We start from the raw sequence: 27,156 nt of genomic DNA, 5'->3' as shown, positions 1-27,156 counted from the left end.
ACCGTCACAGCAACCTATGGAATAGAAGAAAATATTTTCAAATCATGCATCTGATAAGTGGTTATTATCCAGAATACATTAAAACTCCTACAACTTAACAACAATGAAAGCAACCCAATTTTTTAAATGGGCAAAAGACGTGGATAGATATTTCTCCAAAGAAGATATACAGATGACCAATACAAACAGTAAAGTTGTCCCAACATCATTAAACACTATGGAAATTCAAATTAAGACTACCTTGAGATAACACTTCAATATCCTTAGGAAGCCTGTTAGAAAACAAAGTAATAAACAAAACAAACAAATACAAATCCAGAAAATAACAAGTGTTGGTGACAATGTGGAGGGAGAAATTGGAACTCTTGTGCATTGCTGGTGGGAATATAAAATAATGCAGCATCTGTGGAAAAGTATGATAGTTCCTCAAAAAAAAAGAATTACCATATGAAATAGTAATTTCACTTCTAGGTGTACACCCAACATAATTGAAAGCAGAGACTCAGACATCTGGACACCAATGATCATAACAGCATTATTCACAATAGCCAAAAGGTGAAAACAACCCAAATGTTCATCGATGGATAGTTAGACAACATATGGTGTGTATATATAGATATATGTGTGTGTGTGTGTATATGTACACCATATATATGGCATATATATGTGTGTGTGTGTATATATATACATACCATATATATGGTGTATATATATATGGTGTGTGTGTGTGTATATATGGTATATATATATGGTATACCATATTTATATACACACACACACACCATATATTGTCTAACTATTTATCCATCAATGAACATTTGGGTTGTATATATATATACACATACGGTGCAATATATACGTATATATACACACACAGTATATGTGTGTGTGCATATATGTATATGCATATATATGCATATATATATATATACAGTGCAATATTATTCAGCCTTAATAAGGCAGGAAATTCAGACACAAACTACAATATGAATAAACCTTGAAGACATTATGCAAGGTGAAATATGCCAGTCACAAAAGGACAAATATTATATGATTCCACTTTATTAAGTATCTAAAGTAGTCAAATTCATACCTACAGAGAAACAGAATGGTGGTTGTCCGGGGCTGGGAAAGAAGGGAGTAAACAGTTATTGTCTAATGGGTACAGAGTTTCAATTTGGGAAGATATAAAGGTTCTAGAGATGGTTAGTGGTGATAGTTGCACAACAACGTGAATATACTTAATGCCCACTAAACTATAAACCTAAAAATCATTAAAATCATAAATGCTGTTATGTATATTTTACTATAGTATTTTTAGAAAGTTTTAAAACAATAGGGAATGCAGGCGATGACAGATAGATAGAAAGATAGACAGATAGAGAACTTTAAAATTATATAAAAATTTTCTAACCTAGATAAAAAAGGGTAAAAACATGGATAGGGTAGGCTTGAGTTCAGGCTTTGCTCCTCAAGTTGGGAATCCACTTTAGCTTATCCAGCTTGCCTTCAATATACCTCTCCTATGTCTATTCAACATATAACCCTTCCAGAATATCTGCGACTCAGTATGCCAAGTTTCTTGTTTTTAGCGCTGAATAGAAGATCTTGAGGTTATTTTAGAAACAGACTAGAGGTCATTCTGAATAGTCAGAGGCAGACACAGTGCAAGGGACAAGTACAGCTAATAGTCAAGGAGGGGAGCCAAGGGTCAAAACCAGAAACCCAAGCCCAGTTATCACATCTAAAGAATACATCAGGGCATGTAGTTAGGAGGAAACAAGAAATAGTGAGAAGCTTGGGTTGCCAAAACAGAGTGCAAGGCAAGAAAATGTTGTAAGGTTCCAGAAGCTCAGCAGGCCACTGACTGGGTTGGTGGAACCTGGTTCTGAGGGAGTCTGATTTAGTGTTTGTCGTTTTATTTATCCTGCCGCTGTTACCTCAAGAACTTCATCAGACTCTTTTAGTTTAATTAGATCCCATTTGTCAATTTTGGCTTTTGTTGCCATTGCTTTTGGTGTTTTAGTCATGAAGTCCTTGCCCATGCCTATGTCCTGAATGGTAATGCCTAGGTTTTCTTCTAGGGTTTTTATGGTTTTAGGTCTAACGTTTAAGTCTTTAATTCATCTTGAATTAATTTTTGTATAAGGTGTAAGGAAGGGATCCAGTTTCAGCTTTCTACATATGCAAAGCAAAAGAAACTACCATCAGAGTGAACAGGCAACCTACAAAATGGGAGAAAATTTTCGCAACCTACTCATCTGACAAAGGGCTAATATCCAGAATCTACAATTAACTCAAACAAATTTACAAGAAAAAAACAAACAACCCCATCAAAAAGTGGGTGAAGGATATGAACAGACACTGCTCAAAAGAAGACATTTATGCAGCCAAAAGACACATGAAAAAATGCTCATCATCACTGGCCATCAGAGAAATGCAAATCAAAACCACAATGAGATACCATCTCATACCAGTTAGAATGGCAATCATTAAAAAGTCAGGAAACAACAGGTGCTGGAGAGGATGTAGAGAAATAGGAACACTTTTACACTGTTGGTGGGACTGTAAACTAGTTCAACCATTGTGGAAGTCAGTGTGGCGATTCCTCAGGGATCTAGAACTAGAAATACCATTTGATCCAGCCATCCCATTACTGGGTATATAAACCCAAAGGACTATAAATCGTGCTGCTATAAAGACACATGCACACGTATGTTTCTTGCGGCACTATTCACAATAGCAAAGACTTGGAACCAACCCAAATGTCCAACAATGATAGACTGGATTAAGAAAATGAGGCACATATACACCATGGAATACTATGCAGCCATAAAAAACGATGAGTTCATGTCCTTTGTAGGGATATGGATGAAATTGGAAATCATCATTCTCAGTAAACTATCGCAAGGACAAGAAGCCAAACACCGCATGTTCTCACTCATAGATGGGAATTGAACAATGAGAACACATGGACACAGGAAGGGGAACATCACACTCTGGGGCCTGTTGTGGGGTTGGGGGAGTGGGGAGGGATAGCATTAGGAGATATACCTAATGCTAAATGGCGAGTTAATGGGTGCAGCACACCAGCATGGCACATGTATACATATGTAACTAACCTGCACATTGTGCACGTGTACCCTAAAACTTAAAGTATAATAATAATAATAAAAAAAAAAGAACTTCGTCAGACTCAAGCTCAGGCTTAGCCCACCTATTAAGCCAATTACAGGTAGCTGGAGGAATGTAGTAGAAATGAGGCAGTGACTAACAATTTACTCCCTTAATTTCTTTTAGTCTCTGTTTTGTTGCATTTCTTTTCAATTGGGCGTAATGTAAAATTGAAGAACAATTTAGCTTTTGAATCATATTTATTGAATAGCATTGTTGTATTTCCCAACTCTCCACCATCCCAGATATAAGAAAGCTAAAACGTGGCATATGATCATATGGTCCAACATTGATTATCCAACCCTAATTGAAGGAAAGTAGCCACAGATGGAGCAATGAACTTAATTAAAAGTCGAATACCTGTGGTGTCAGAGTTTACTATAGCAGATAAAACAAAATTCCTCTTAGGAGGATGGTGGTCCAAACTGGCATTCCACAGAATTTGGCTTGCCAAGTTCTGTGTCATAAGATATTCTGAATTATTAGGAGACAAAGCAGACCATGTGTTGTCCAGTTCACCACAATCTCTACCACCTTCTGCTGATGGTCCTGAGCTGCTACGTATTTTTTTCTAATATGCTTAGTTCCTGAATATGATTATTTATTATGGTGGATGGACCTTTGACATTTTTTAAAAAATAGATCCAGAGATTGGACAAGTTCTCAAAGACCAGCATACTCTAGTAGCAGATCTCAAGGAAGGCAAGACAAAGCTGTACCAATGTATGTGGTGATAAGTTTGGCACTGTCATTACCTAGGGCACATGCTTTCCCCACATCATCTTCATAGCCCATGTACCAGTGTTATCGTTATGGCAGAAACTTGCAAATTACTACACACTGTGATTTTTTTGTCTCATATGCCCACATAAAAAATAGACTTTTTAAAAGAACAGTTTTAGATTTACAGAAAAATTGAGAAATTATTACAGTTTCTATATATCCCCACCCAGTTTCTACTGTTAGTCACATTTACATTAGTAGGGTAAATTTGTTACATCTAATGAATCAATATTGATAAGTTATTATTAATTAAAGTCCCTACATAGATTTTCATAGTTTTACTGAATGTCTTTTTTATGGTCTATCCAGGATCAATCCAGGATGCCACATTACATTAAGTTGTCATGTCTCCTTAGGCTCCTCTTAGTTGTAACAGTTTCTCAGAATTTCCTTGTATTAGATGACCTTGACAGTTTTCAGGAGCACTACTCAGGTATTTTGTAAAATACCTCCCCATTGAAATTTATCTGTACGTACTATCAACATGGTTTATCATTTATGATGTTGACTTTGATCACATGGTCAGGCAGTATTTTTCAGGTTTCTCTACTATAAAACTAGTCTTCCTCCTTCCCTTTCCATACCATAGTCATTGGAATTAAGTCACTAGGCTCAGCCCATACTTCTGCAGTGCATAGTTATACTCTACCTCCTAAAGGGAGCATATCACAGAAATTATTTGGAATTATTTTGCATGGTAAATGAGACTGCAAATTTTAGTCTTTTCATAACAATTTATTTACTTATTCAATCATTTATTTAGATCCATTTGGACTCATGAATATTCACTTTATATTTTGGGTTATAATACTACTTCATTTTGTTCTCAAGTTGTTCCAGCTTTGGCCATCATTCTAGCTTCAGTTAGCTCCTGGTCCTCTTTGACATACCATCATCAATTTTTTAATGGGGATGGGGACACTCCCTTATTTTCTGGCACTAGAAGATGCTCATGGATCATCTTGTAGATTTCTTGCCTCAGTCCTACACTCAACTACACTCATTTCTTCAAAGGCACCACATTCATTCATTTCATTGGAAAATGATTTTAGAAACCAAGATTTGGGTTCTAGTTGTTCTTGTTGCTACTGGAGTGCTATTACTTCTAAGCCCTCTCAGATAACAAAGGAAAGAAATATATGTGTGCATACTAACCCAATTATATACACGTATCTATAAATATTTATATATGTATCCATCTGTATCTATATTAAGCTAACCATGAATTCATACTGATGTCTTCAACTCTAATTCATTACTCGAATCATTTTATCTTCCCCTCCTTGCTTATCTGAAAATGCTTAGAGTAACAATGAGAAACCTGGCTCTTACCATTAGCCATCAATTGTTCAATTAAAATGTTTAGAATACATGTATAGCAGCATCAGAATTGTGAACCCATAATACCTTTACATGCCATAGATTTTTCAGGAGTCAAATATTCAAAAGTTAAATCTTTAAAAGCTAATGTACTATGTTACATGGAAATCAAGTGCAAAAATGGCATTTATTCTATTCCAAATACATACCACATGGAGTACACCACATTTAAAATCGGAGTCATGTAGTTTTTCTCACTGTAAAGTGAGGGGTCAAAAAACCTATCACACTGTGCATGGTAAATACAACGATTTTATGTATCAATTAAAAATATATGAATAAACACAAGGTTTTAAAAGATTTAGATAATAGGAAGGATATAGATGGAAACACATACAAACAGTTTGGATAGAATCTATGTGACATTACGTGTGAAAGATATAACAAATTTTACTTAGTACATATTACTACTAACGCTTCTCTCCATTTTGAGATAAGGAAAAATGAGACAATTTTAGTTCACTAGGAAATTAGAAAGATTATTTTGGGAAGAAGTTTAGTGCTAGAAAAGGGACTTAGAAGTAGAAGTCATAGTCCTTTTCATAGCTGCAAAGAAGCCTCTAAAACTAACCCACAACATAAGATGGATAAGATGGTTCAGGAAGATAGAAAAAGAAAGAAAATGCTAAGATTTTCCTCTCTCTTCAGAATAAAGCATTATATTTTACAAATGTCCTTCACCAACTCTAAGGCTCATTTAAGATTTACAAAAGGATCTTGAAATATGATATTTTTTAATATTCAGAAATTTTTCAATGAGCTCAATAATAACAAAATATTTCTTGTTTCCTGAACAAGAAAGTTTAGGAATGAGTTTTTCACAAAACATGACTAGCACATACTAAGGAAAATAAAACAATTTGGGGAGGAGGATGATTCACCTACGTCATAGCAGAGCTGCTGGAGACCTGCAGAGAGATGACTAGAAATGAGTTGTCTCTTTAATAACATGTTTCAAAATGGGATTCCTGTAAGAGGCATGGTGGATACCTTTGGAAGCATATAGAAAAAATAAATCTAGGCAGAAGTATCTACTTATAGAATACTTTCCCTACAAATGCTTCATTTGGAGGAACACTAAAAATGTAAGTGTAAAGGCAAAGTAGCGTGCAGTGAGTGGCAGATTAAATTAGGATCTGATTAGTTATCCTAATTTAGGATCGATTTAGATAGTGGACTCATATCACAACATGATTAAAATGTAAGGTAACTATCCCCTATGAAATAGAATTCCTTGATACCTTAAGTTTATTCTCACCTCTTGCACTATAATCTTTTACAAAGTTATTGGAATATTCATCCAGATACGTCTGAAACAAACTTTGGGTGGAAACTTCTGTGAATGTTTTCATATCTTTGTTTTTCATCAAGAGATACCTTGGCGTAGCTATTTAATTTAACTTTTATGGAATGCAAAGTACATAGAAATCCCTCTGTCTCCATTCATTGTAAGAGCTGGATTCTTTGACTTAAGTAATCATTTAGAGGATTCTTGATTATCTGTTTTGAAAATCTTGTGAGATGGAATTGTCGATTTACTCTGATGCACTGGAAAAGTTTCTATTTGTTGTCTGTGTTTTCAGCAAACTCAGCTGATGGTTACCAAACATGAGACAATTGCTATCTGGACGTCTTTTAAAGTGAGTAATGGAGAAATGGCTTGTTTCTTAGACTTTTTATTGTTATTGCAGAGTTAGTACATTCTTAAGGAATTTTCACTTGCTGTATTATTATCACAAGCCAAAAGCCAAATAATTTTTTATCCTTCTCAAGTTTTGAAATATAAACTGAATGTAAAAATAGATGTATTGTAATAAAAAATAATTACTTATTTAACAAAATCTTGAAAATAAAATATTTTTGCTTAGGTACTTCAACTGATGAATCTATTTCTGGATGCATTTCTAGCAAAAAAATGGCATTTATGAAAATTCTTGATTTTGTATGTTGTATGTACAACATATGTATTATGGTATTTTTCATGTAATGCAATTTTAGGGTGAACACTTTATTAGCTTTATATATCTTTTATTTTGTGTATTTCTGTATATTTAAATTCATGCTTCTATTCAGTAAAATTAGACAAGTAATTTGAAGATCACACAAATGGATCAAAGGTATGTGATAATATCTTTCATGTAGTTTGTTTCTAAGGCTGGGTCTATACAAATAAATACATATTTGTATACATAAATATACATATACAACTCTCTATATACATCTATATACATTACTATGATCATTGAAGAAAAATAAAGCAAAAATATTAATTCAGCAAATTGCTTGACTTTTCTTTCTCTCTCACTCACATGCTCACATTCTCCCTCTCTCTTTTTCATTTTTCCTTTTTTTGGCTTATTTACATGATGGCACATTTTCAATTTGACCTACTTGATTGCCTTTTAGACGGAATACTTCACTGTCTTGTAGACAGTGACAATATAGATGAGAGAGTAAAGAAATAATCTGGCATATTTTAAAGGTGATAAAGATGGAATTGAGAGGTAGTGCTTAAAAGTATTCATTATTAAGATACACTGAATTGGTACAGATATTCCCATTTTGCTTGTAGGGTTGGATACTGATGATATTAATATGATGTTAAAACCTAACATTAAGAGGTTTTGTTTAGAGTCAGAAGAAGTTAGTTCTTTGATTCAATCTCCAAATGGTACCAAGAAGTTTCTAAGATTAAACACTTTAGGTTGCTTTTGTGGCCTCCCACTTCCATTTGGAAACACCTCGGAGGAAGAATGGCATGTAGTGTTCACAACTCAAAATGAGGCAAATTGAAACGCACTAGAAGTTTTCCATTCTAACTCTAAGCCCTTTAGAGCAATGTATTGTCTATTGTCTTAGCTTTAGCTGTTAGCACGTGTTCTGTTTCATGCCAAACTCTAGTCATACTGATACTCTTTCACTTCTTAAATCATGTCAAGCTCTTGCCTACAGATTACTCTTTCTCACTGTCTAGATTCCTTTCCTACACATCCTTCTTCCCTTTGTGTGGCTAACTCCTACTCATGCGTCAGACTCTAAACGTTCTCATGGAAGTCTAGGCTAGTTAGATTAGATAACCCCTGCTTGCCTGCTTCCGAATCTTAACCAAAGACCATGAGATCTGTAGAGGGAAAGGAGTAGAGCTTTATTTTTTATTATTTTTTCTAAATCTACAGATTGGGGAGGCATGCTTTTTAGGACAAGTGAAAGTGTGCTTTCTGGATAACAAGGAGAAGTTTCAAGATTTTATGAAATGGGAAAATGTTACATATTGCTCTTTGAGAAATTTCATTAGCACTAGTAAGATTTAAGGTTCTAGCAAACTCTGATAGGTAAGTGACAGCAGTGGGCAAAACTAGTCAGAGAGTTTCAGCAGGTTTCAGCAATTGTTAGATCAAACTGGTTTCAGGTTATAGCAGGCAGCTTTAGCTGCCCAGCTTGCAGAGAATTACATCTTTTGAGCAATGTTTTGTGCTGAGTGCTTTTACCCCACCCCGCCCCCTCCTCGGCCTCCCGACTCTGTTTTACTTGAGTGACAAAAATGATCCAATTCATATGATCAACTTTCATGGAAAGAACTTTGGTACATCTCCTAGCAATATTTTATTAAACTTACTTATTTCTACCTGTTTTATTTACTAATCAATGAGATACACAAGATGAGAAACTGAAAAATGGGAGTGGGACAAGGGATCTTGAATTTGAAGAGGAGAATATGGAAATGAAGTTTAGGCAGAACTCTGAAGAAAAAGAAGCCCACAACATAGCGAGAGAAGAAATATAGGCAGGAAAAAGTCAATTTCTAAAAGGAAACAACGAAGTTGTTTCTAAACAGTGAATACCAGGTAGAATTTTCAGTTGGTTCCTGCTGGTGCGTCACTTTTAAATCTTGCATTGATTCTATTATGCTGAATACCTATGTGTTAATATGCACTGGGAGTTATAAAAGAGACCAGAGTGATAATAGGAACTATAGGTACCCAGAGCAATTGTTAAGAAGCTAAATTACATAGGAAAAGCAGATTGCAATGTGAACTAACTAGTGAGAAAATAAGAGAAGACTTTCTTCCTCACTCTAAATGTCCTATAGCATATTTTCTAAACATGAAAGAAAGAGGGAACCCTTTGTGACTTCAGATCATCTGGAATATGCAAACCTGATTAATGAAAGTATCCCAGCCTATGTCTTCCTTGCAGTCTTTAGATGTCTTACTAATACCAGTGTTTTCACATAGATTGATTGGCTTTGAATCAATTCAATAAGCCACTTAGTCTAACTCTTTCTGTCAAGGCTAACAGCTATAATTTTCTCTAAAGGCTACTGGGAATGAGACCCCAATGCTTTAATAAGCGTGTGTCTCAACTTGTTCTTCTTCAAAGATGTCTCAGATGTTTTTGAACCTTTCACTTCAAGACAAATTTTAAAATCGTCTTGATAAGTTACATACATAGATTTTGGAAATTATATTAGAACTGCATTGGATCTGTAAATTAATTGGGAAATAAGTGACATCTGTTTTATAAGATTTATTTCCAATTCATGCAACATGTTATATTTACCTTATTTTTAGGTTTCCTTTGATGACTTTTTTGTAACTTTTATTTTAGGTTCCAGGGGATGTGGGCAGGTTTGTTACATAGGTGAACTCCTGTCACGGGGGTTTGTTATACAGATTATTTCATCACCCAGGTATTAAGCCCACTACCTAATAATTACCTTTTCTGCTCCTCTCCCTCCTCCCACCCTCCACCCTCAAGTAGACCCCATATCTGTTGTTCCCTTCGTGTTCATGGGTTCTCATAATTCAGCTTCCACGTATAAGTAAGAACCTGCAGTGTTTAGTTTCCTGTTTCTTCCTTAGTTTGCTGAGGATAATAGCCTCCAGCTCCATCCATATTCCTGCAAAAGATATAATCTTGTTCTATTTCATGGGTGCGTAGTATTTTGTGGTGTACATGCATGTACCATATTTTCTTTATCCAGTCTATCTTTGATGGGCATTTAGGTTGATTCCATGTCTTTGCTCTTGTGAATAGTGCTGCAATGAATATATACATGCAAGTGTCTTTATGGTAGAATGATTTATATTACTCTGGGTATATATGCAGTAATGAGATTTCTGGGTCAAATGGTAGTTCTGCTTTTATCTCTTCAAGGAATCGCCATACTGCTTTTCACAATGATTGAACTAAGCTACAGTCCCACCAACAGGATATAAGCATCATTTTTTCTTCACAATGTCATCAGCATCTGTTTTTTGATTTTTTAATAATAGCCATTCTGACTGATGTGAGATGGTATCTCATTTTGTTTGTGATTTGCATTTCTCTAATGATCAGTGATGTTGATCTTCTTTTCGTATGCTCCTTGGCCACAAGTATGTCTTCTTTTGAAAAGAATCTGTTCATGTCTTTTGCCCATTTTTTAACGGGTTTTTTTTTCTCATAAATTTGTTTAAGCTCCTTATGGATACTGGATATTAGACCTTTGTCAGATGCATATTTTGCAAATATTTTCTCTCATCCTGTAGGTTATCTGTCTACTCTGTTGATAATTTCTCTTGCTGCACAGAAGCTCTTAAGTTTAATTAGATATCGTTTGTCAACATTTGCTTTCGTTGAGATTGCTTTTGTTATCTTTGTCATGAAATCTTTGCCCACTCCTACGTCCAGGATGGTATTGCCTAAGTTGTCTTCTAGGGTTTTTATAGGATGATCTCCAATCTTGGGGGTTTAATAAAGTATAAGAATATTCTTTACACATTTCTTACACAGCTTTGTTAGATTATTTCCTGTTGATTTAAATGATGATGCTAGTTTATACAGTATGCTTTAAGCTGCCTTTTCTAATTGTTCCTGGTGTACAGAGAAGCAATTTGTTTTTATAAATTGTTTTCATATCCAGCAAAATTTTTTAAAGTTAATCAATTATCTTTATATAGTCTTTTCAGTTCTACCTTTTATTTTTTTCTTTCCCAATTGTTACTTTTTAATATCTTTGTTCCTATCTTCCTGCATTGCCCAGGACTTTCAATAAAAAATTGAATGGAAGTGGTGATAATGGAAACCTGTTTTGCTTCAATTGTATATATTACTATTTTTAAATTAACTCTTAAGTCTTGAGTATGCTGTGATTTTTGTTTGTTTTATTGTAACTTTTTTAGGTTTAAAGTAGTTTCCTCTCATTCCTAGAGGATTTTTTTTTCTTTAAAATGTTTGGATGTTAAGTCATATCCCAGGTTACTTCTGAATCCATTGAGATGATTGAGTTTTTTCTCCTTTACTACCTTAATATCATTTGTCAATGTTTGTGAATTTCATTAATTGATCTTCAGTTATTTAAGTTGTATTCAGTTATTAAGTTGTATTGTTTGTTATGATGTATTAAAATCTTTAAATGCTTTTGTCTTAATACTGTGTTGTTTAAAAATTTTTGTAATGTGTTTTTATGAATGAGTTCTGATAAAATTGTGTGGCTTACTTATTTTTTTCTTAGTAGAAATATTTTAAAATATTGATTAATATGTCCTTGTTATTGAATTCTATAGATGTTTTTTAAAATTCTTTTATTTATTATTTTTATTATTATTATTATTATACTTTAGGCTCTATGGTACATGTGCGCAACGTGCAGGTAAGTTACATATGTATACATGTGCCACGCTGGTGCACTGCACCCACCAACTCGTCATCTAGCATTAGGTATATCTCCCAATGCTATCCCTCCCCCCTCCCCCCACCCCACAACAGTCCCCGAAGTGTGATGTTCCCCTTCCTGTGTCCATGTGTTCTCATTGTTCAATTCCCACCTATGAGTGAGAATATGTGGTGTTTGGTTTTTTGTTCTTGCGATAGTTTACTGAGAATGATGATTTCCAATTTCATCCATGTCCCTACAAAGGACATGAACTCATCATTTTTTATGGCTGCATAGTATTCCATGGTGTATATGTGCCACATTTTCTTAATCCAGTCTATTATTGTTGGACATTTGGGTTGGTTCCAAGTCTTTGCTATTGTGAATAATGCTGCAATAAACATACGTGTGCATGTGTCTTTATAGCAGCATGATTTATAGTCCTTTGGGTATATACCCAGTAATGGGATGGCTGGGTCAAATGGAATTTCTAGTTCTAGATCCCTGAGGAATCGCCACACTGACTTCCACAAGGTTTGAACTAGTTTACAGTCCCACCAACAGTGTAAAAGTGTTCCTATTTCTCCACATCCTCTCCAGCACCTGTTGTTTCCTGACTTTTTAATGATTGCCATTCTAACTGGTGTGAGATGGTATCTCATTGTGGTTTTGTTTTGCATTTCTCTGATGGCCAGTGATGGTGAGCATTTTTTCATGTGTTTTTTGGCTGCATAAATGTCTTCTTTTGAGAAGTGTCTGTTCATGTCCTTCGCCCACTTTTTGATGGGGTTGTTTGTTTTTTTCTTGTAAATTTGTTGGAGTTCATTGTAGATTCTGGATATTAGCCCTTTGTCAGATGAGTAGGTTGCGAAAATTTTCTCCCATTTTATAGGTTGCCTGTTCACTCTGATGGTAGTTTCCTTTGCTGTGCAGAAGCTCTTTAGTTTAATTAGATCGCATTTGTCAATTTTGGCTTTTGTTGCCATTGCTTTTGGTGTTTTAGACATGAAGTCCTTGCCCGTGCCTATGTCCTGAATGGTAATGCCTAGATTTTCTTCTAGGGTTTGTATGGTTTTAGGTCTAACATTTAAGTCTTCAATCCATCTTGAATTGATTTTTGTATAAGGTGTAAGGAAGGGATCCAGTTTCAGGTTTCTCCATATGGCTAGCCAGTTTTCCCAGCACCATTTATTAAATAGGGAATCCTTTCCCCATTTCTTGTTTTTGTCAGGTTTGTCAAAGATCAGATAGTTGTAGATATGTGGCATTATTTCTGACGGCTCTGTTCTGTTCCATTGATCTATATCTCTGTTTTGGTACCAGTACCATGCTGTTTTGGTTACTGTAGCCTTGCAGTATAGTTTGAAGTCAGGTAGTGTGATGCCTCCAGCTTTGTTCTTTTGGCTTAGGATTGACTTGGCGATGCGGGCTCTTTTTTGGTTCCATATGAACTTTAAAGTAGTTTTTTCCAATTCTGTGAAGAAAGTCATTGGTAACTTGATGGGGATGGCATTGAATCTGTAAATTACCTTGGGAAGGATGGCCATTTTCATGATATTGATTCTTCCTACCCATGAGCATGGAATGTTCTTCCATTTGTTTGTATCCTCTTTTATTTCCTTGAGCAGTGGTTTGTAGTTCTCCTTGAAGAGGTCCTTCACATCCCTTGTAAGTTGGATTCCTAGGTATTTTATTCTCTTTGAAGCAATTGTGAATGGGAATTCACTCATGATTTGGCTCTCTGTTTGTCTGTTATTGATGTATAAGAATGCTTGTGATTTTTGTACATTGATTTTGTAACCTGAGACTTTGCTGAAGTTGCTTATCAGCTTAAGGAGATTTTGGGCTGAGACAATGGGGTTTTCTAGATATACTATCATGTCATCTGCAAACAGGGACAATTTGACTTCCTCTTTTCCTAATTGAATACCCTTGATTTCCTTCTCTTGCCTGATTGCCCTGGCCAGAACTTCCAACACTATGTTGAATAGAAGTGGTGAGAGAGGGCATCCCTGTCTTGTGCCAGTTTTCAAAGGGAATGCTTCCAGTTTTTGCCCATTCAGTATGATATTGGCTGTGGGTTTGTCATAAATAGCTCTTATTATTTTGAGATACATCCCATCAATACCTAATTTATTGAGAGATTTTAGCATGAAGGGTTGTTGAATTTTGTCAAAGGCCTGTTCTGCATCTATTGAGATAATCATGTGGTTTTTGTCTTTAGTTCTGTTTATATGCTGGATTACATTTATTGATTTGCGTATATTGAACCAGCCTTGCATCCCAGGGATGAAGCCCACTTGATCATGGTGGATAAGCTTTTTGATGTGCTGCTGGATTCTGTTTGCCAGTATTTTATTGAGGATTTTTGCATCAATGTTCATCAAGGATATTGGTCTAAAATTCTCTTTTTTTGTTGTGTCTGTGCCCGGCTTTGGTATCAGGATGATGCTGGCCTCATAAAATGAGTTAGGGAGGATTCCCTCTTTTTCTATTGATTGGAATAGTTTCAGAAGGAATGGTACCAGCTCCTCCTTGTACCTCTGGTAGAATTCGGCTGTGAACCCATCTGGTCCTGGACTTTTTTTGGTTGGTAAGCTATTGATTGTTGCCACAATTTCAGCTCCTGTTATTGGTCTATTCAGAGATTCAACTTCTTCCTGGTTTAGTCTTGGGAGGGTGTATGTGTTGAGGAATTTATCCATTTCTTCTAGATTTTCTAGTTTATTTGCGTAGAGGTGTTTGTAATATTCTCCGATGGTAGTTTGTATTTCTGTCGGATTGGTGGTGATATCCCCTTTATCATTTTTTATTGCATCTATTTGATTCTTCTCTCTTTTTTTCTTTATTAATCTTGCTAGCGGTCTATCAATTTTGTTGATCCTTTCAAAAAACCAGCTCCTGGATTCATTGATTTTTTGAAGGGTTTTTTGTGTCTCTATTTCCTTCAGTTCTGCTCTGATTTTAGTTATTTCTTGCCTTCTGCTAGCTTTTGAATGTGTTTGCTCTTGCTTTTCTAGTTCTTTTAATTGTGATGTTAGGGTGTCAATTTTGGATCTTTCCTGCTTTCTCTTGTGGGCATTTAGTGCTATAAATTTCCCTCTACACACTGCTTTGAATGCATCCCAGAGATTCTGGTATGTTGTGTCTTGGTTCTCATTGGTTTCAAAGAACATCTTCATTTCTGCCTTCATTTCATTATGTACCCAGTAGTCATTCAGGAGCAAGTTGTTCAGTTTCCATGTAGATGAGTGGTTTTGAGTGAGGTTCTTAATCCTGAGTTCTAGCTTGATTGCACTGTGATCTGAGAGATAGTTTGTTATAATTTCTGTTCTTTTACATTTATTGAGGAGAGCTTTACTTCCAAGTATATGGTCAATTTTGGAATAGGTGTGGTGTGGTGCTGAAAAAAATGTATATTCTGTTGATTTGGGGTGGAGAGTTCTGCAGATGTCTATTAGGTCCGCTTGGCGCAGAGCTGAGTTCAATTCCTGGGTATCCTTGTTGACTTTCTGTCTCGTTGATCTGTCTAATGTTGACAGTGGGGTGTTAAAGTCTCCCATTATTAATGTGTGAGAGTCTAAGTGTCATTGTAGGTCACTCAGGACTTGCTTTATGAATCTGGGTGCTCCTGTATTGGGTGCATATATATTTAGGATAGTTAGCTGTTCTTGTTGAATTAATCCCTTTACCATTATGTAATGGCCTTGTTTGTCTCTTTTGATCTTTTTTGGTTTAAAGTCTGTTTTATCAGAGACTAGGATTGCAACCCCTGCCTTTTTTTGTTTTCCATTTGCTTGGTAGATCTTCCTCCATCCTTTTATTTTGAGCCTATATGTGTCTCTGCATGTCAGATGGGTTTCCTGAATACAGCACACTGATGGGTCTTGAGTCTTTATCCAATTTGCCAGTCTGTGTCTTTTAATTGGAGCATTTAGTCCATTTACATTTAAAGTTAATATTGTTATGTGTGAATCTGATCCTGTCATTATGATGTTAGCTGGTTATTTTGCTCGTTAGTTGATGCAGTCTCTTCCTAGTCTTGATGGTCTTTACATTTCGGTATGATTTTGCAGTGGCTGGTACCGGTTGTGCCTTTCCATGTTTAGCGCTTCCTTCAGGAGCTCTTTTAGGGCAGGCCTGGTGGTGACAAAATCTCTCAGCATTTGCTTGTCTGTAAAGGATTTTATTTCTCCTTCACTTATGAAGCTTAGTTTGGCAGGATATGAAATTCTGGGTTGAAAATTCTTTTCTTTAAGAATGTTGAATATTGGCCCCCACTCTCTTCTGGCTTGTAGGGTTTCTGCCGAGAGATCCGCTGTTAGTCTGATGGGCTTCCCTTTGATGGTAACCCGACCTTTCTCTCTGGCTGCCCTTAACATTTTTTCCTTCATTTCAACTTTGGTGAATCTGACAATTATGTGTCTTGGAGTTGCTCTTCTCAAGGAGTATCTTTGTGGCGTTCTCTGTATTTCCTAGATCTGAATGTTGGCCTGCCTTGCTAGATTGGGGACGTTCTCCTGGATAATATCCTGCAGAGTGTTTTCCAACTTGGTTCCATTCTCCCCGTCACTTTCAGGTACACCAATCAGACGTAGATTTGGTCTTTTCACATAGTCCCACATTTCTTGGAGGCTTTGCTCGTTTCTTTTTATACTTTTTTCTCTAAACTTCCCTTCTCGCTTCATTTCATTCATTTCATCTTCCAGGGCTGATACCCTTTCTTCCATTTGATTGCATCAGCTCCTGAGGCTTCTGCATTCTTCACGTAGTTCTCAAGCCTTGGTTTTCAGCTCCATCAGCTCCTTTAAGCACTTCTCTGTATTGGTTATTCTAGTTATACATTCTTCTAAATTTTTTTCAAAGTTTTCAACTTCTTTGCCTTTGGTTTGAATATCCTCCCGTAGCTCAGAGTAATTTGATCATCTGAAGCCTTCTTCTCTCAGCTCGTCAAAGTCATTCTCCGTCCAGCTTTGTTCCGTTGCTGGTGACGAACTGCGTTCCTTTGGAGGAGGAGAGGTACTCTGCTTTTTAGAGTTTCCAGTTTTTCTGCTCTGTTTTTTCCCCATCTTTGTGGTTTTATCTACTTTTGGTCTTTGATGATGGTGATGTACAGATGGGTTTTTGGTGTGGATGTCCTTTCTGTTAGTTTTCCTTCTAACAGACAGGACCCTCAGCTGCAGGTCTGTTGCAGTACCTGGCCGGCCATGTGAGGTGTCAGTCTGCCCCTGCTGGGGGGTGCCTCCCAGTTACACTGCTCGGGGGTCAGGGGTCAGGGACCCACTTGAGGAGGCAGTCAGCCCGTTCTCAGATCTCCAGTTGCGTGCTGGGAGAACCACTGCTCTCCTCAAAGCTGTCAGACAGGGACATTTAAGTCTGCAGAGGATACTGCTGTCTTTTTGTTTGTCTGTGCCCTGTCCCCAGAGGTGGAGCCTACAGAGGCAGGCAGGCCTCCTTGAGCTGTGGTGGGCTCCACCCAGTTCAAGCTTCCAGGCTGCTTTGTTTACCTAAGCGAGCCTGGGCAATGGCGGGCGCCCCTCCCCCAGCCTCGCTGCCAACTTGCTGTTTGATCTCAGACTGCTGTGCTAGCAATCAGCGAGACTCCGTGGGCGTAGGATCCTCTGAGCCAGGTGTGGGCTATACTGTCCTGGGGCACCGTTGTCGGAAAAGCACAGTATTCGGGTGGGAGTGGCCCGATTTTCCAGGTGCTGTCTGTCACCCCTGGAAAGGGAACTCCCTGACCCCTTGTGCTTCCCCAGTGAGGCAATGCGTCGCCCCTGCTTTGGCTGGCGCACGGTGCACTCACCCACTGACCTGCGCCCACTGTCTGGCACTCCCTAGTGAGATGAACACGGTACCTCAGATGGAAATGCAGAAATCACCCGTCTTCTGCATCACTCGCGCTGGGAGCTGTAGACCGGAGCTGTTCCTATTCGGCCATCTTGGCTCCGCCCCTTAAAATTCTTGAGTTAGATTTGGAAATACGATATTGTAGAAATATGTCCATTAATCTCTTTTCAAATTTAGTGCCGTTAATCATAGTTTGTTTTATTTGCAATTCAATTTTATCAATTTTATTAATCTTTCAAAACAACCAACTTGTGTAAATCCTCTGTTGATTTATTAATGGTTTGCTCATTTCTTTATTACTTTACTATTTTTATTATTTTACTATCCTTATTCTTTTATTCTAATATAATCATTACAGTTGTAAGTATAAAATACTTACTAGTAATATTAAATTAATTTCATTAAACAGTTTATGTTTTCTATTGCTGCTAAAGAAAGTTACCATAAACTTTGTGGCATAAAACACCACCAATTTATTATTATAAACCTTAGGATTCTGAAGGTCAGAAGTTCTCAATCCAAAGTGTAGATATGTTATGTTCTTTCTGGTGCCTCTAGGAGAGAATCCATTTCCTTGCCTTTCCAGCTTCTAAAGGCACCTGTATTCCTTGACTCCTGGGCTTTTCCCTGTAACACTTCTTTTCCTTCCGTGATTGCATCTCTTTCTCTGTATCTGACCATCCTGCCTTCCTCTTATGAAGAATCTTGTGATTATATCAATTACATCAGGCCCACACAAATACTCCTGGATAATTTCCAATCTTGAAATCTTTAACATAATCACAGCTGCAAAGTCTCTGGCTGTGTAAGGTAACATATTCAAAGATTTCACGGGTTAGAGCATGAACATCTCTTGGAATGCCATTACTCTATAAACTGCACACACGTTTTGATATGCAGTATTTATATAATTGTATTCTAAAATTTTTTGAATTTTCATTCTGATTTTCTTTACACAGACAATGTATTTAGAAGTGTTTATTGTTTTCCAAACATACGGGCTTTTTAGTACTTATATTTTTGTGGTTGAATTCTAAATTAATTGAAAAATATTTGGATGATGTGGTCTATATAACATCAATTCTTTGAAATTTGTTGAGACTTGCTTTATGCCTCAGAATGTGATAAATTTCATAAATATTCTATGGGCAGGGTCTGCTTCATGGGTGTGTGACCTGTATACTTGTACAGGGCTCATGTTCAGAAGGGTTCCATGCATGTGTTATTGATTTGCTATCACAACTGTTACGATTACATTTTTAATAACTTTTGAACACAAGTTCCTACATTTTTATTTTCCATTACACTCTTTAAATTATGAAGCTGGTCCTGTCAATGGGGACTTACACAACAATGTATATCCTAAAGTTGTTATCCACCATGTCTTATACATATCTCTTAGGTCAGGCTTGATAATGTGCTGTTAAAATTTGCTAAGCCCATGTTGCTTTCTGTCTTCTTGGACAATCAGTTACTAAGAGTTTATTGGAAGTCTCCTATTGCGATGGTTTGTTTATGTGTTGCCTGTTCCTTCTAGTTATAAGAATGTATACCTTATATATTTTTGATATTCTTTTATTAAGTGCACAAAAGTTTACAATTGACAAATATTCTGACAAATTGAACATATGCCAGCAACAATACCTCTCAAGAACAAACTTGGAATTAAGCTTCCTTTGGACAACCAATGAGAAAACTTGTCTTCAGCAGACCATTACTAAACTAAATTCTAAGGATGTCTTTGTGGCAGAAAGAAACTGGTATAAAAGGCCTGAGACATAATATGGGAAAGAATGGAAAACAAATGAATTGATAAATATTCAGGTAAATCTACATACCTACATACAAGCAGACTTGTGGAGCTCTTAAAAAGAGGTGAATTTGAAATACCCAGCAACAATAGCATATGAGCTAGAAGGTGGATAAATGTAAAAGTTCTAAAATCCTTGTTTTTTGAGTAGGAATATAAAGGTAAATGTTGGTACACTGGATTTTTTGAAACATCGATTGTTATTTTTCATCATTTCCAGAAAGATTTTTGCCATTGTCATTTCAAATGTTGTCTCTGACCCTTTCCTCTCTCTTTTGCTTGTGACAATCCAATTAGACATCTATAAGAGCTTACACCTGTATCCTCCACGCCTTTCCACTTCTTTCTCCAAATTTCTACCTCTTTGTCTCTAAGAATTCCAAAAGTTCTTTGGTTCTGTTTTCTAGTTTTCTAATTTTATTTTCAACTGTGTTTAATTTGTTATAAAATTTATCCACTGAAATATTTTAATTAAATAATTATATTTTTACTTCTCACAGTATTGTTTGATTTGTTTGCAAATATGCTTAGGCTTTAACCATATTTTAAACTTCTTTGCCTCACACGTATCAGTTTTACTCCTCAGTTACTGATAAGCAACTTATAATATGTACTCTCTTTCCTCTTTAAATGTCCAGCTATGCTAAAGCACACAGACATATAAATTGGTTAATCGAAATCTGAAGACAGACTTATTAGCAAGATAGTATACACTGGGGAGTTGAAAACATTTCCAACATTCTGTGGAAGACACTACTGTTTGTAACCCATTTCTGGAAAGGAGTTCTGTTTTCTAAAAATAAAAGTGTGTAATTTTCCATAAACAAAATGCTAAGGGTATAAACATAAACATAAACATAAGCATTTATGTTTTCTAAATCAAAGTATAATTTTAAATATAAACAAAGAGAATCCCAATAAGCTAAAACTAAAAAAAAAGACAAACACTTGATTACTTTGATAACAAATTATATTTTAAATGTTTCATATTTACTTTTATATTTCCTTACAATCAGAAACAGTAAAAAAAAAATTTGGGGAACACATAAAAACATCTTAAAGTTAAAAATATAAAGCCTTGTATTACAAAATGCAATCATTTAAATAATATTATAAGAATGTATTTGTACATAATAAACAAGTTTCAACCAGCGAGAAATTACTAATACTGACTGTGGAGTTTTGGCTGTTTTAATAGTTCTAACTCATTATTCCGTAATTCCACACAGCACTGCCAACACAGCTGGCAATGACAAGACTGGGAGTATCAAACTAGGATTGTTAGTTCAATTAAAATTTCAGATAAACAATAATGTACTTATACTAAAAAATTATTTGTTGTTTATCTGAAATGAAAATTTAACTGGGTACCCAATTGTTTGTTTGTTTAATCTAAAAACCCTGATCGAAATTTATCTAATAAAACATCATTTAATATCTAAAATAAAATAAATTTACTGTAACATCTTTATAACTATTCAATCAATGATTCTTCATCTTCTATTTTTCCAAATTCTTGCACAAATATTTCATGCTTAAATAAATACATAAATAATAAATAGGTAAATAAGTTACACTTGAAAATAATTTATGTTATGATGAAAAAACTTAAAGTGCTTCCACATGTCCTCACAACATCACTGTGAGGTAAGATGGTGGCTAATACTTTTTCCACTTAGAAATAAAGGAGAAACCAAGGCACAGTGGAACAAGGACTTGTGGATCCTGGCTAGCAGACTAGGGTTGCCAGATTTAACAGAAAAAAATCCAGGATTTCCAGCTAAATTTGACTTTATGGGAAAATTTATTGTCCCATCATTTTTATGTGATGCTTCAAATATCACATTCTAGCAAACCCATTCAATTCCTGAAATTAAGGTTCAGATATTCTCTTGGCCCTTAGCCTCAATTTTGCTATTTGTATATTCTCCCGTGCAATATCTAGGAAAAAGCTTATATTTAAAAATTATTTGTTGTTTTTTGTAGATTCAAATAAATAATATTTTACATATAAGTATGTTCTGGATATTGCATGGTACAATGAAAAACTATTCATTGTTTACTGAAATTCAAATTTACCCAGGAATCTTGTATCGCATCTGGCAACCCTACAACAGACCCACACAATGCATGAAGTGTTGAAGTAGATTTGCTTGAAGTTTCACTGGCATCTTCACTGATTCTTGGATACCATAGAGAATGAATTTTTTTATGAATTTTGATTCTCGGCCCTAAAATAAAATTAAAAATATAAAGATGAGCTATGTTTAATAAGAAGGAAAGTAGGGTTCTTGAAAACTCAATATAGTCTTTGACATTCATGTGTTAGAAATGCTCTATATTCTCAACTATAAATAGGGAGACCAAAGAAGTTATCATCTAAAATAGGACACTACTGGGAGTGACAAGGAACTTTACTAAGAGTATAGGACACAAGCTTAAACCCAGAATTTCCTGGGCAAACTATGTATGGTCTTTCCGGTCATGAGTACAACAAACTCACTATTGATGCCATTTTTTTTTTTTTAACCAAAAAGGCAGATACCTAATGATGATTTTTAGCAGCAGAAAGAAATTTATAGCCTGACTTTGGATTATATGTCTCAGGATAAATGAAGAATTTAAATTAAAAAATATATAACTTACCTCTTCAAAAACTTCTCCACAACCCTCTGCACCCAGTTTTCCTTGGGGTCCAGACAGAGCTCTCTTCCATCGGAAAGCTTTACACTGAAATAAGAAAGAAATGGTTCACATTAATATTTAGTTTTTCCATTCAAATCATGATTCCTTAAGTCAGGCATAAAGTCTAAGTCCAAAATAACATTTATAGTAGTTGCGGAAGCTACCATATTTAAATGTCATGTAGACAAATATTTTTATTTTGTTTTGTTTCATTTACTACTGTAATCCTAACACCCGGAACTTTCCTAAATATTTCCACCTTCCTTAATTTTAAGTTTGCTAAAACAAAATATCTAATCTTTTTTAAAGTACTTACATAATTTCTGTATTGGCGCAGTGTGGTCCACTCTCAATCACTCTCAGTTCTTTGATAAATTTGGGATGGAAAGGTTTGGAGTACATCTTTATGCACTGACATCTAAGTTCTTTAGCACTCCTTGGCAAAACTGCACCTGTTGGGGGAAAAAGTGATTAAGGATTGACATTATCAACAGGCACAGCTCTGCCAGCTACTTCCTTTCTAATTCCAATATGATTATTTGGAGACTGTGGAAAGCATCATATTTCTAGTAAACTCATTCCTGAATATTCTTCTAGCCCTTGACATCAGTTAGTTCTTTGTTTTAAAAAACAGTCATAACTGACAACATGGAATGACTTTCTATATAAAGAGTTAGAGTTCTTTTTGTACAATGTCTGCATCTTCATGGTATTTTTATCTGGTCAATATTGCATAATCCTCTGTGATACCACAGTGTCATTTATAGTAGGCAAGCTAAGACTCTCCAACATAGAAATTGCCTTCAGAAAGAATTAACAGAAATACATAAATAAGTTGTACATGCCTGGTCTATAATCAGGGTGTCTTTAAACCAGACAGGAATTAATGACAAGTCTGAGGCTTGTCAATGAAATACTGCAAGGAATAGAATTCTCTGAGTTACCTTACTCAACTCAATATTAATACATAACAGAGGTAACCGTGGTTCTCAAGAGGGCATACTGTAAATTACTTACTTATGTTAAATATATGCATGCTACATGGTATAAATTATAAAAGCAGAATGTCTATATTGATCAAACTTTATACTTTCCTAAGTGTTATATGTAGTTTTTTTTAAATCTTCAATTTAACATTAATTGACTGCTAAGATTATATTCTGTTTCTGAATAAAAAGGATGTTTGTTATCAAAGCATCAAGAATAGCTTTGCTGTCTGAGGATCACATTTAGACACAGGAAAACTCTGTAGGTCAGAAAGATGTGCTCACCTTCACACAGAGCTGCAGAAATCAGGAAGGCTGCCAAGAGAGCCACGGCCAGCTTGGAAGTCATGTTTGCACACAGTGAGATGGTTCCTTCCAGTGGTTTCTTCCTGGCTCTTGTCCTAGAAGCTTGTGCGCTCTGCTGTCTCTGAAAGTTTATGCCTTATGGAGTGCTCCCGTGGCTTTTTATATCATCGCCCCACTAGAGAACTTATGCACCCTCATCTTTTCATTATGTCAGAGGAAATTCCACGATTTGCAACTGATGGCCCATCCCCTCAGGGCAAACCTGAGTCATCACACTTCCTATTTGTTCCTTATCAAATACGCAGTATGATGAAAGTTTTCTTTGATCTTTAAAATAATTTAATTTTAATATACAGCTTTTAAAATACTGAAGCTCCACAATTTGGTGAATTATCAATTGTATCCTTTTTTATTTCTAGATAACTTTATCATAGTACCACGTGACAGATATAGTACTAGAGTGGCAGGAGTTAGAACAAGATCATGGATGATTTTCTTTTAATGGCATAATTATTTTTTTTCAGTTAATTACAGATGCTATCATGATGGTGAAGATAAGCCAGCCAATCATTTTATTGGGGAGATAATTTATAATAAATCTTTTTCTAAGCATTTTAGAGAGTTTCTAGGAACTGTTACTGCTCTTAGGGGGCATACTACAACTTTTCGAAAGATTTAGTTTTCTAATGCATGTTAACAGAGTGAAGGGGCACAGGTGCTTCACATAGAAATCAGTTCCACAAACATTTATGGAGTAACTTTCTGAGTAATGTGGGGGATCTAGAAATAGATAAGACTAAGTACTTGTTCTTAAAGAGTTTGGTCTATCAGAAGAAGAAAGCAATGTAAGGACTGACTATATAGCAGAATAGACAAGTGGTACTAAGACATTAATTCCAGTGGGGGCATAACAGCAGAATCTTCCAAAGGCAGTTGGAGCAGGGCATTGAGGAATAGGAGGGCTTCAATAGAGGAAGGTGAAAGAGAACAGCACATTCCAGGTAGGAACACTATTCAAGGCCACTCAAGTTGTAAAGTTAAGGGATGTTTATGCTCCAGAAAGTGGTGCACTGGAGCTGCTTGGTTGGGGTGGGAGGGAGGTGTTATCTAATGGAAAGTTGTGTGCTTAGTGGAAAGAGCATCTGGGTTCAAACTCTGGTTCAACCACCCTTGCTTCATGCTCTTTATCCAAGGACACCAAGACTGACCTCTGAGGACCCATGATCTCTAGCAAAAGAGATGGAGTGAGAAATTTCAACGAATCATGAAAAGGTGGCTTTATGTCCTAGTGTCCTGAAGAAAAGAATCCAAGACCTTTCTTGAAAGGTCTTGGATTCCGTAGATAAAGAGCACCAACGAAGGGTTCTTATGATAGTAAAAGTCTGTTCGCTTCTGGGCAAGTACACGATTTATAAATAATTCACTTTGGTGTAACAGTTCTTCATTTTCAGAAAGTACAACAGAGCAGTGAATTTGCCCACACTGTGAACACACTGTGGAGGGGGAATGCCATTTTCAAATGCTTTCCAAAAAGGTTTGTCTGTTTCTGCACAATCATGTTTCTTTTTGTTGTCTTTCTCCAACCAGTCTAAGACTTGAGGATAAAGTAGTGCCTGGGTTACACTGAATTCTATAGCAAAGTAAGTGTTTATTCTATATAATGTAGCTCCTATAGTTTTCAACTCTAGTATTTCAGAAACTCCATTATTCATTTAATATGTGTTGTTTATCTGCTAATGTCACTTATTGTAGGAGATGTGAATGCTATGTAAATAGATATAGTACCTGACTTAAGGGAGTTTGTTGTCTAGTGCAGAATATGGACAATTAGTTATACAAGTAAGTAAAATACAGTGATGAGTGTTACAATACAGGTAATTACAGGAAGTTCTGGAATCAAACAAACATGATCTTTGAGGCAGTTTTGATGAATGAAGGTTTTCTGAAGAAACAACTTCAAAAGTGTTACCTATATTGTTAATGAGGAGAAGAAAGACCAATGGGACTGCTTTGCTAGTACAGGACAGGAAGTACAGGACAATGAAATGTAGGCGAACATGGCCCATTTGGGTTCCTCAAACTATTTAGCATATGGAACACAGTGCGTGGAGTGACAAGAAGAGAAAGCTTGGGCCGGATATGTAAAAAAGACCTATATCTTAAAGAAAACTCCAAGTTTCTTTGCTTCAGTGATGTTGGCATGTTTAGCAAAGACACATTCTCACATGGACACAACCTGGCGTGACTGATTCAGTTCACTGTCATTAAGACTCACTCATACAGCATCACTAGGACATTCAGAGTTCTGAGGCAGAACATGCAGAATTCAAAGAAGCAAAGACTTCTTTGCTTTTCCCTAAGGGTTGCCTTTGTTTTGTGGTGAGCCCCACTTACATAGACACCTCGTTTTCCTCCTTATTTTCATGTCACTGTATCTCCCTCTCATTCTCTTCTCATGGGCCCACCTTTATCCTGATATCATCCTTAAAGGTTGAGCTAATGAGTTCTACCTAACCTTGATGCTCACATTTTTTTTTAAGAATGAAGTCTTTCCAAGGCAAAAAGACCTCTTTTGCAACTGTTGTTCATCTCTCACAATGTAACCTTCAGTGCATTATGTCCTAGGACCCTCTCCATCAGAAGTTGGGATGGACAAAGATGAAGTGACTACAGGAGCATTGGTTCTATCTTGTCTCACTTCTGTAAAGATAACCATTTGAGGCCTTGCATAATGAGTAGAAGGACTAAATGGGCTTAGGTGGAAAAAAACAGGACTAAGTATCCTTTTTAAGGATATTCTGCTTTAAAATAGAGTAAAGTGGGGTACAAAGTTTAACTAAAGTGCCACGCTACACATAAATACAAATGTTTTGTCATCTTCTAGAGATGAATGCAGAGTGAGTTCATAAGACTTAACTGTTTATTTACGTCCCATTCGGCTCCTGAGCCATAAGAATCATTTGATGAGCAGAGAATAGCACCTAGAAATCCTCATTAGACGTTGACGAAGTCTATCACCCAAGAAAGGGAAGAGTTCAAGAAAGAACAAAGATGGCCGGGCGCGGTGGCTCACGCCTGTAATCCCAGCACTTTGGCAGGCCGAGGCGGGCGGATCACGAGTTCAGGAGATCCGGAGATCCAGACCATCTTGGCTAACACGGCGAAACCCCGTCTCTACTGAAAATACAAAAAATTAGCCGGGCGCGGTGGCGGGCGCCTGGAGTCCCAGCTACTCGGGAGGCGGACGCAGGAGAATGGCGTGAGCCCGGGAGGCGGAGCTTGCAGTGAGCCGAGATAGCGTCACTGCAGTCCAGCCTGGGTGAAAGAGCGAGACTCCGTCTCAAAACAGAAAGAACAAAGACAAAGATGGCCTCTACTTTTCCCATACTGGTACATAACTCTTCCATCATACTCCATGAAACTGGGTGTTTCTTGGCTATGCAAATCCCCTCCGACCCACGCCATGGGAATTTTAGAATTAGGACTTTTTTGTAAGCCTGAACAAAGTTGTATTCATATAACAAAGCAAAATGTGGTGGGCAAAA

General features: G+C 36.3%; 1 protein-coding gene across 1 annotated transcript; it reads right to left on the bottom strand.

Annotated features, from left to right (window-relative positions):
- Positions 1 to 20,586: 20,586 nt before the first annotated feature.
- Positions 20,587 to 26,790, bottom strand: LOC129035087 (interleukin-8-like). The gene is made up of 4 exons (XM_054485185.1): positions 23,591 to 26,790; positions 22,636 to 22,771; positions 22,281 to 22,364; positions 20,587 to 21,865 (listed from the first exon to the last, which is right to left on the bottom strand). The coding sequence occupies exons 1-4, from the start codon at positions 23,652 to 23,654 to the stop codon at positions 21,844 to 21,846; spliced, it is 306 nt and encodes a 101-aa protein (XP_054341160.1). The 5' UTR covers positions 23,655 to 26,790; the 3' UTR covers positions 20,587 to 21,843.
- Positions 26,791 to 27,156: the final 366 nt, after the last annotated feature.

This window comes from Pongo pygmaeus, chromosome 3 (assembly GCF_028885625.2).
Source record: "Pongo pygmaeus isolate AG05252 chromosome 3, NHGRI_mPonPyg2-v2.0_pri, whole genome shotgun sequence".
In the NCBI taxonomy this organism is placed as follows: Eukaryota; Metazoa; Chordata; class Mammalia; order Primates; family Hominidae; genus Pongo; species Pongo pygmaeus.
The sequence above is the reverse complement of the archived record's forward strand: the minus strand, read 5'-3'. Positions and strand labels throughout refer to the sequence as shown.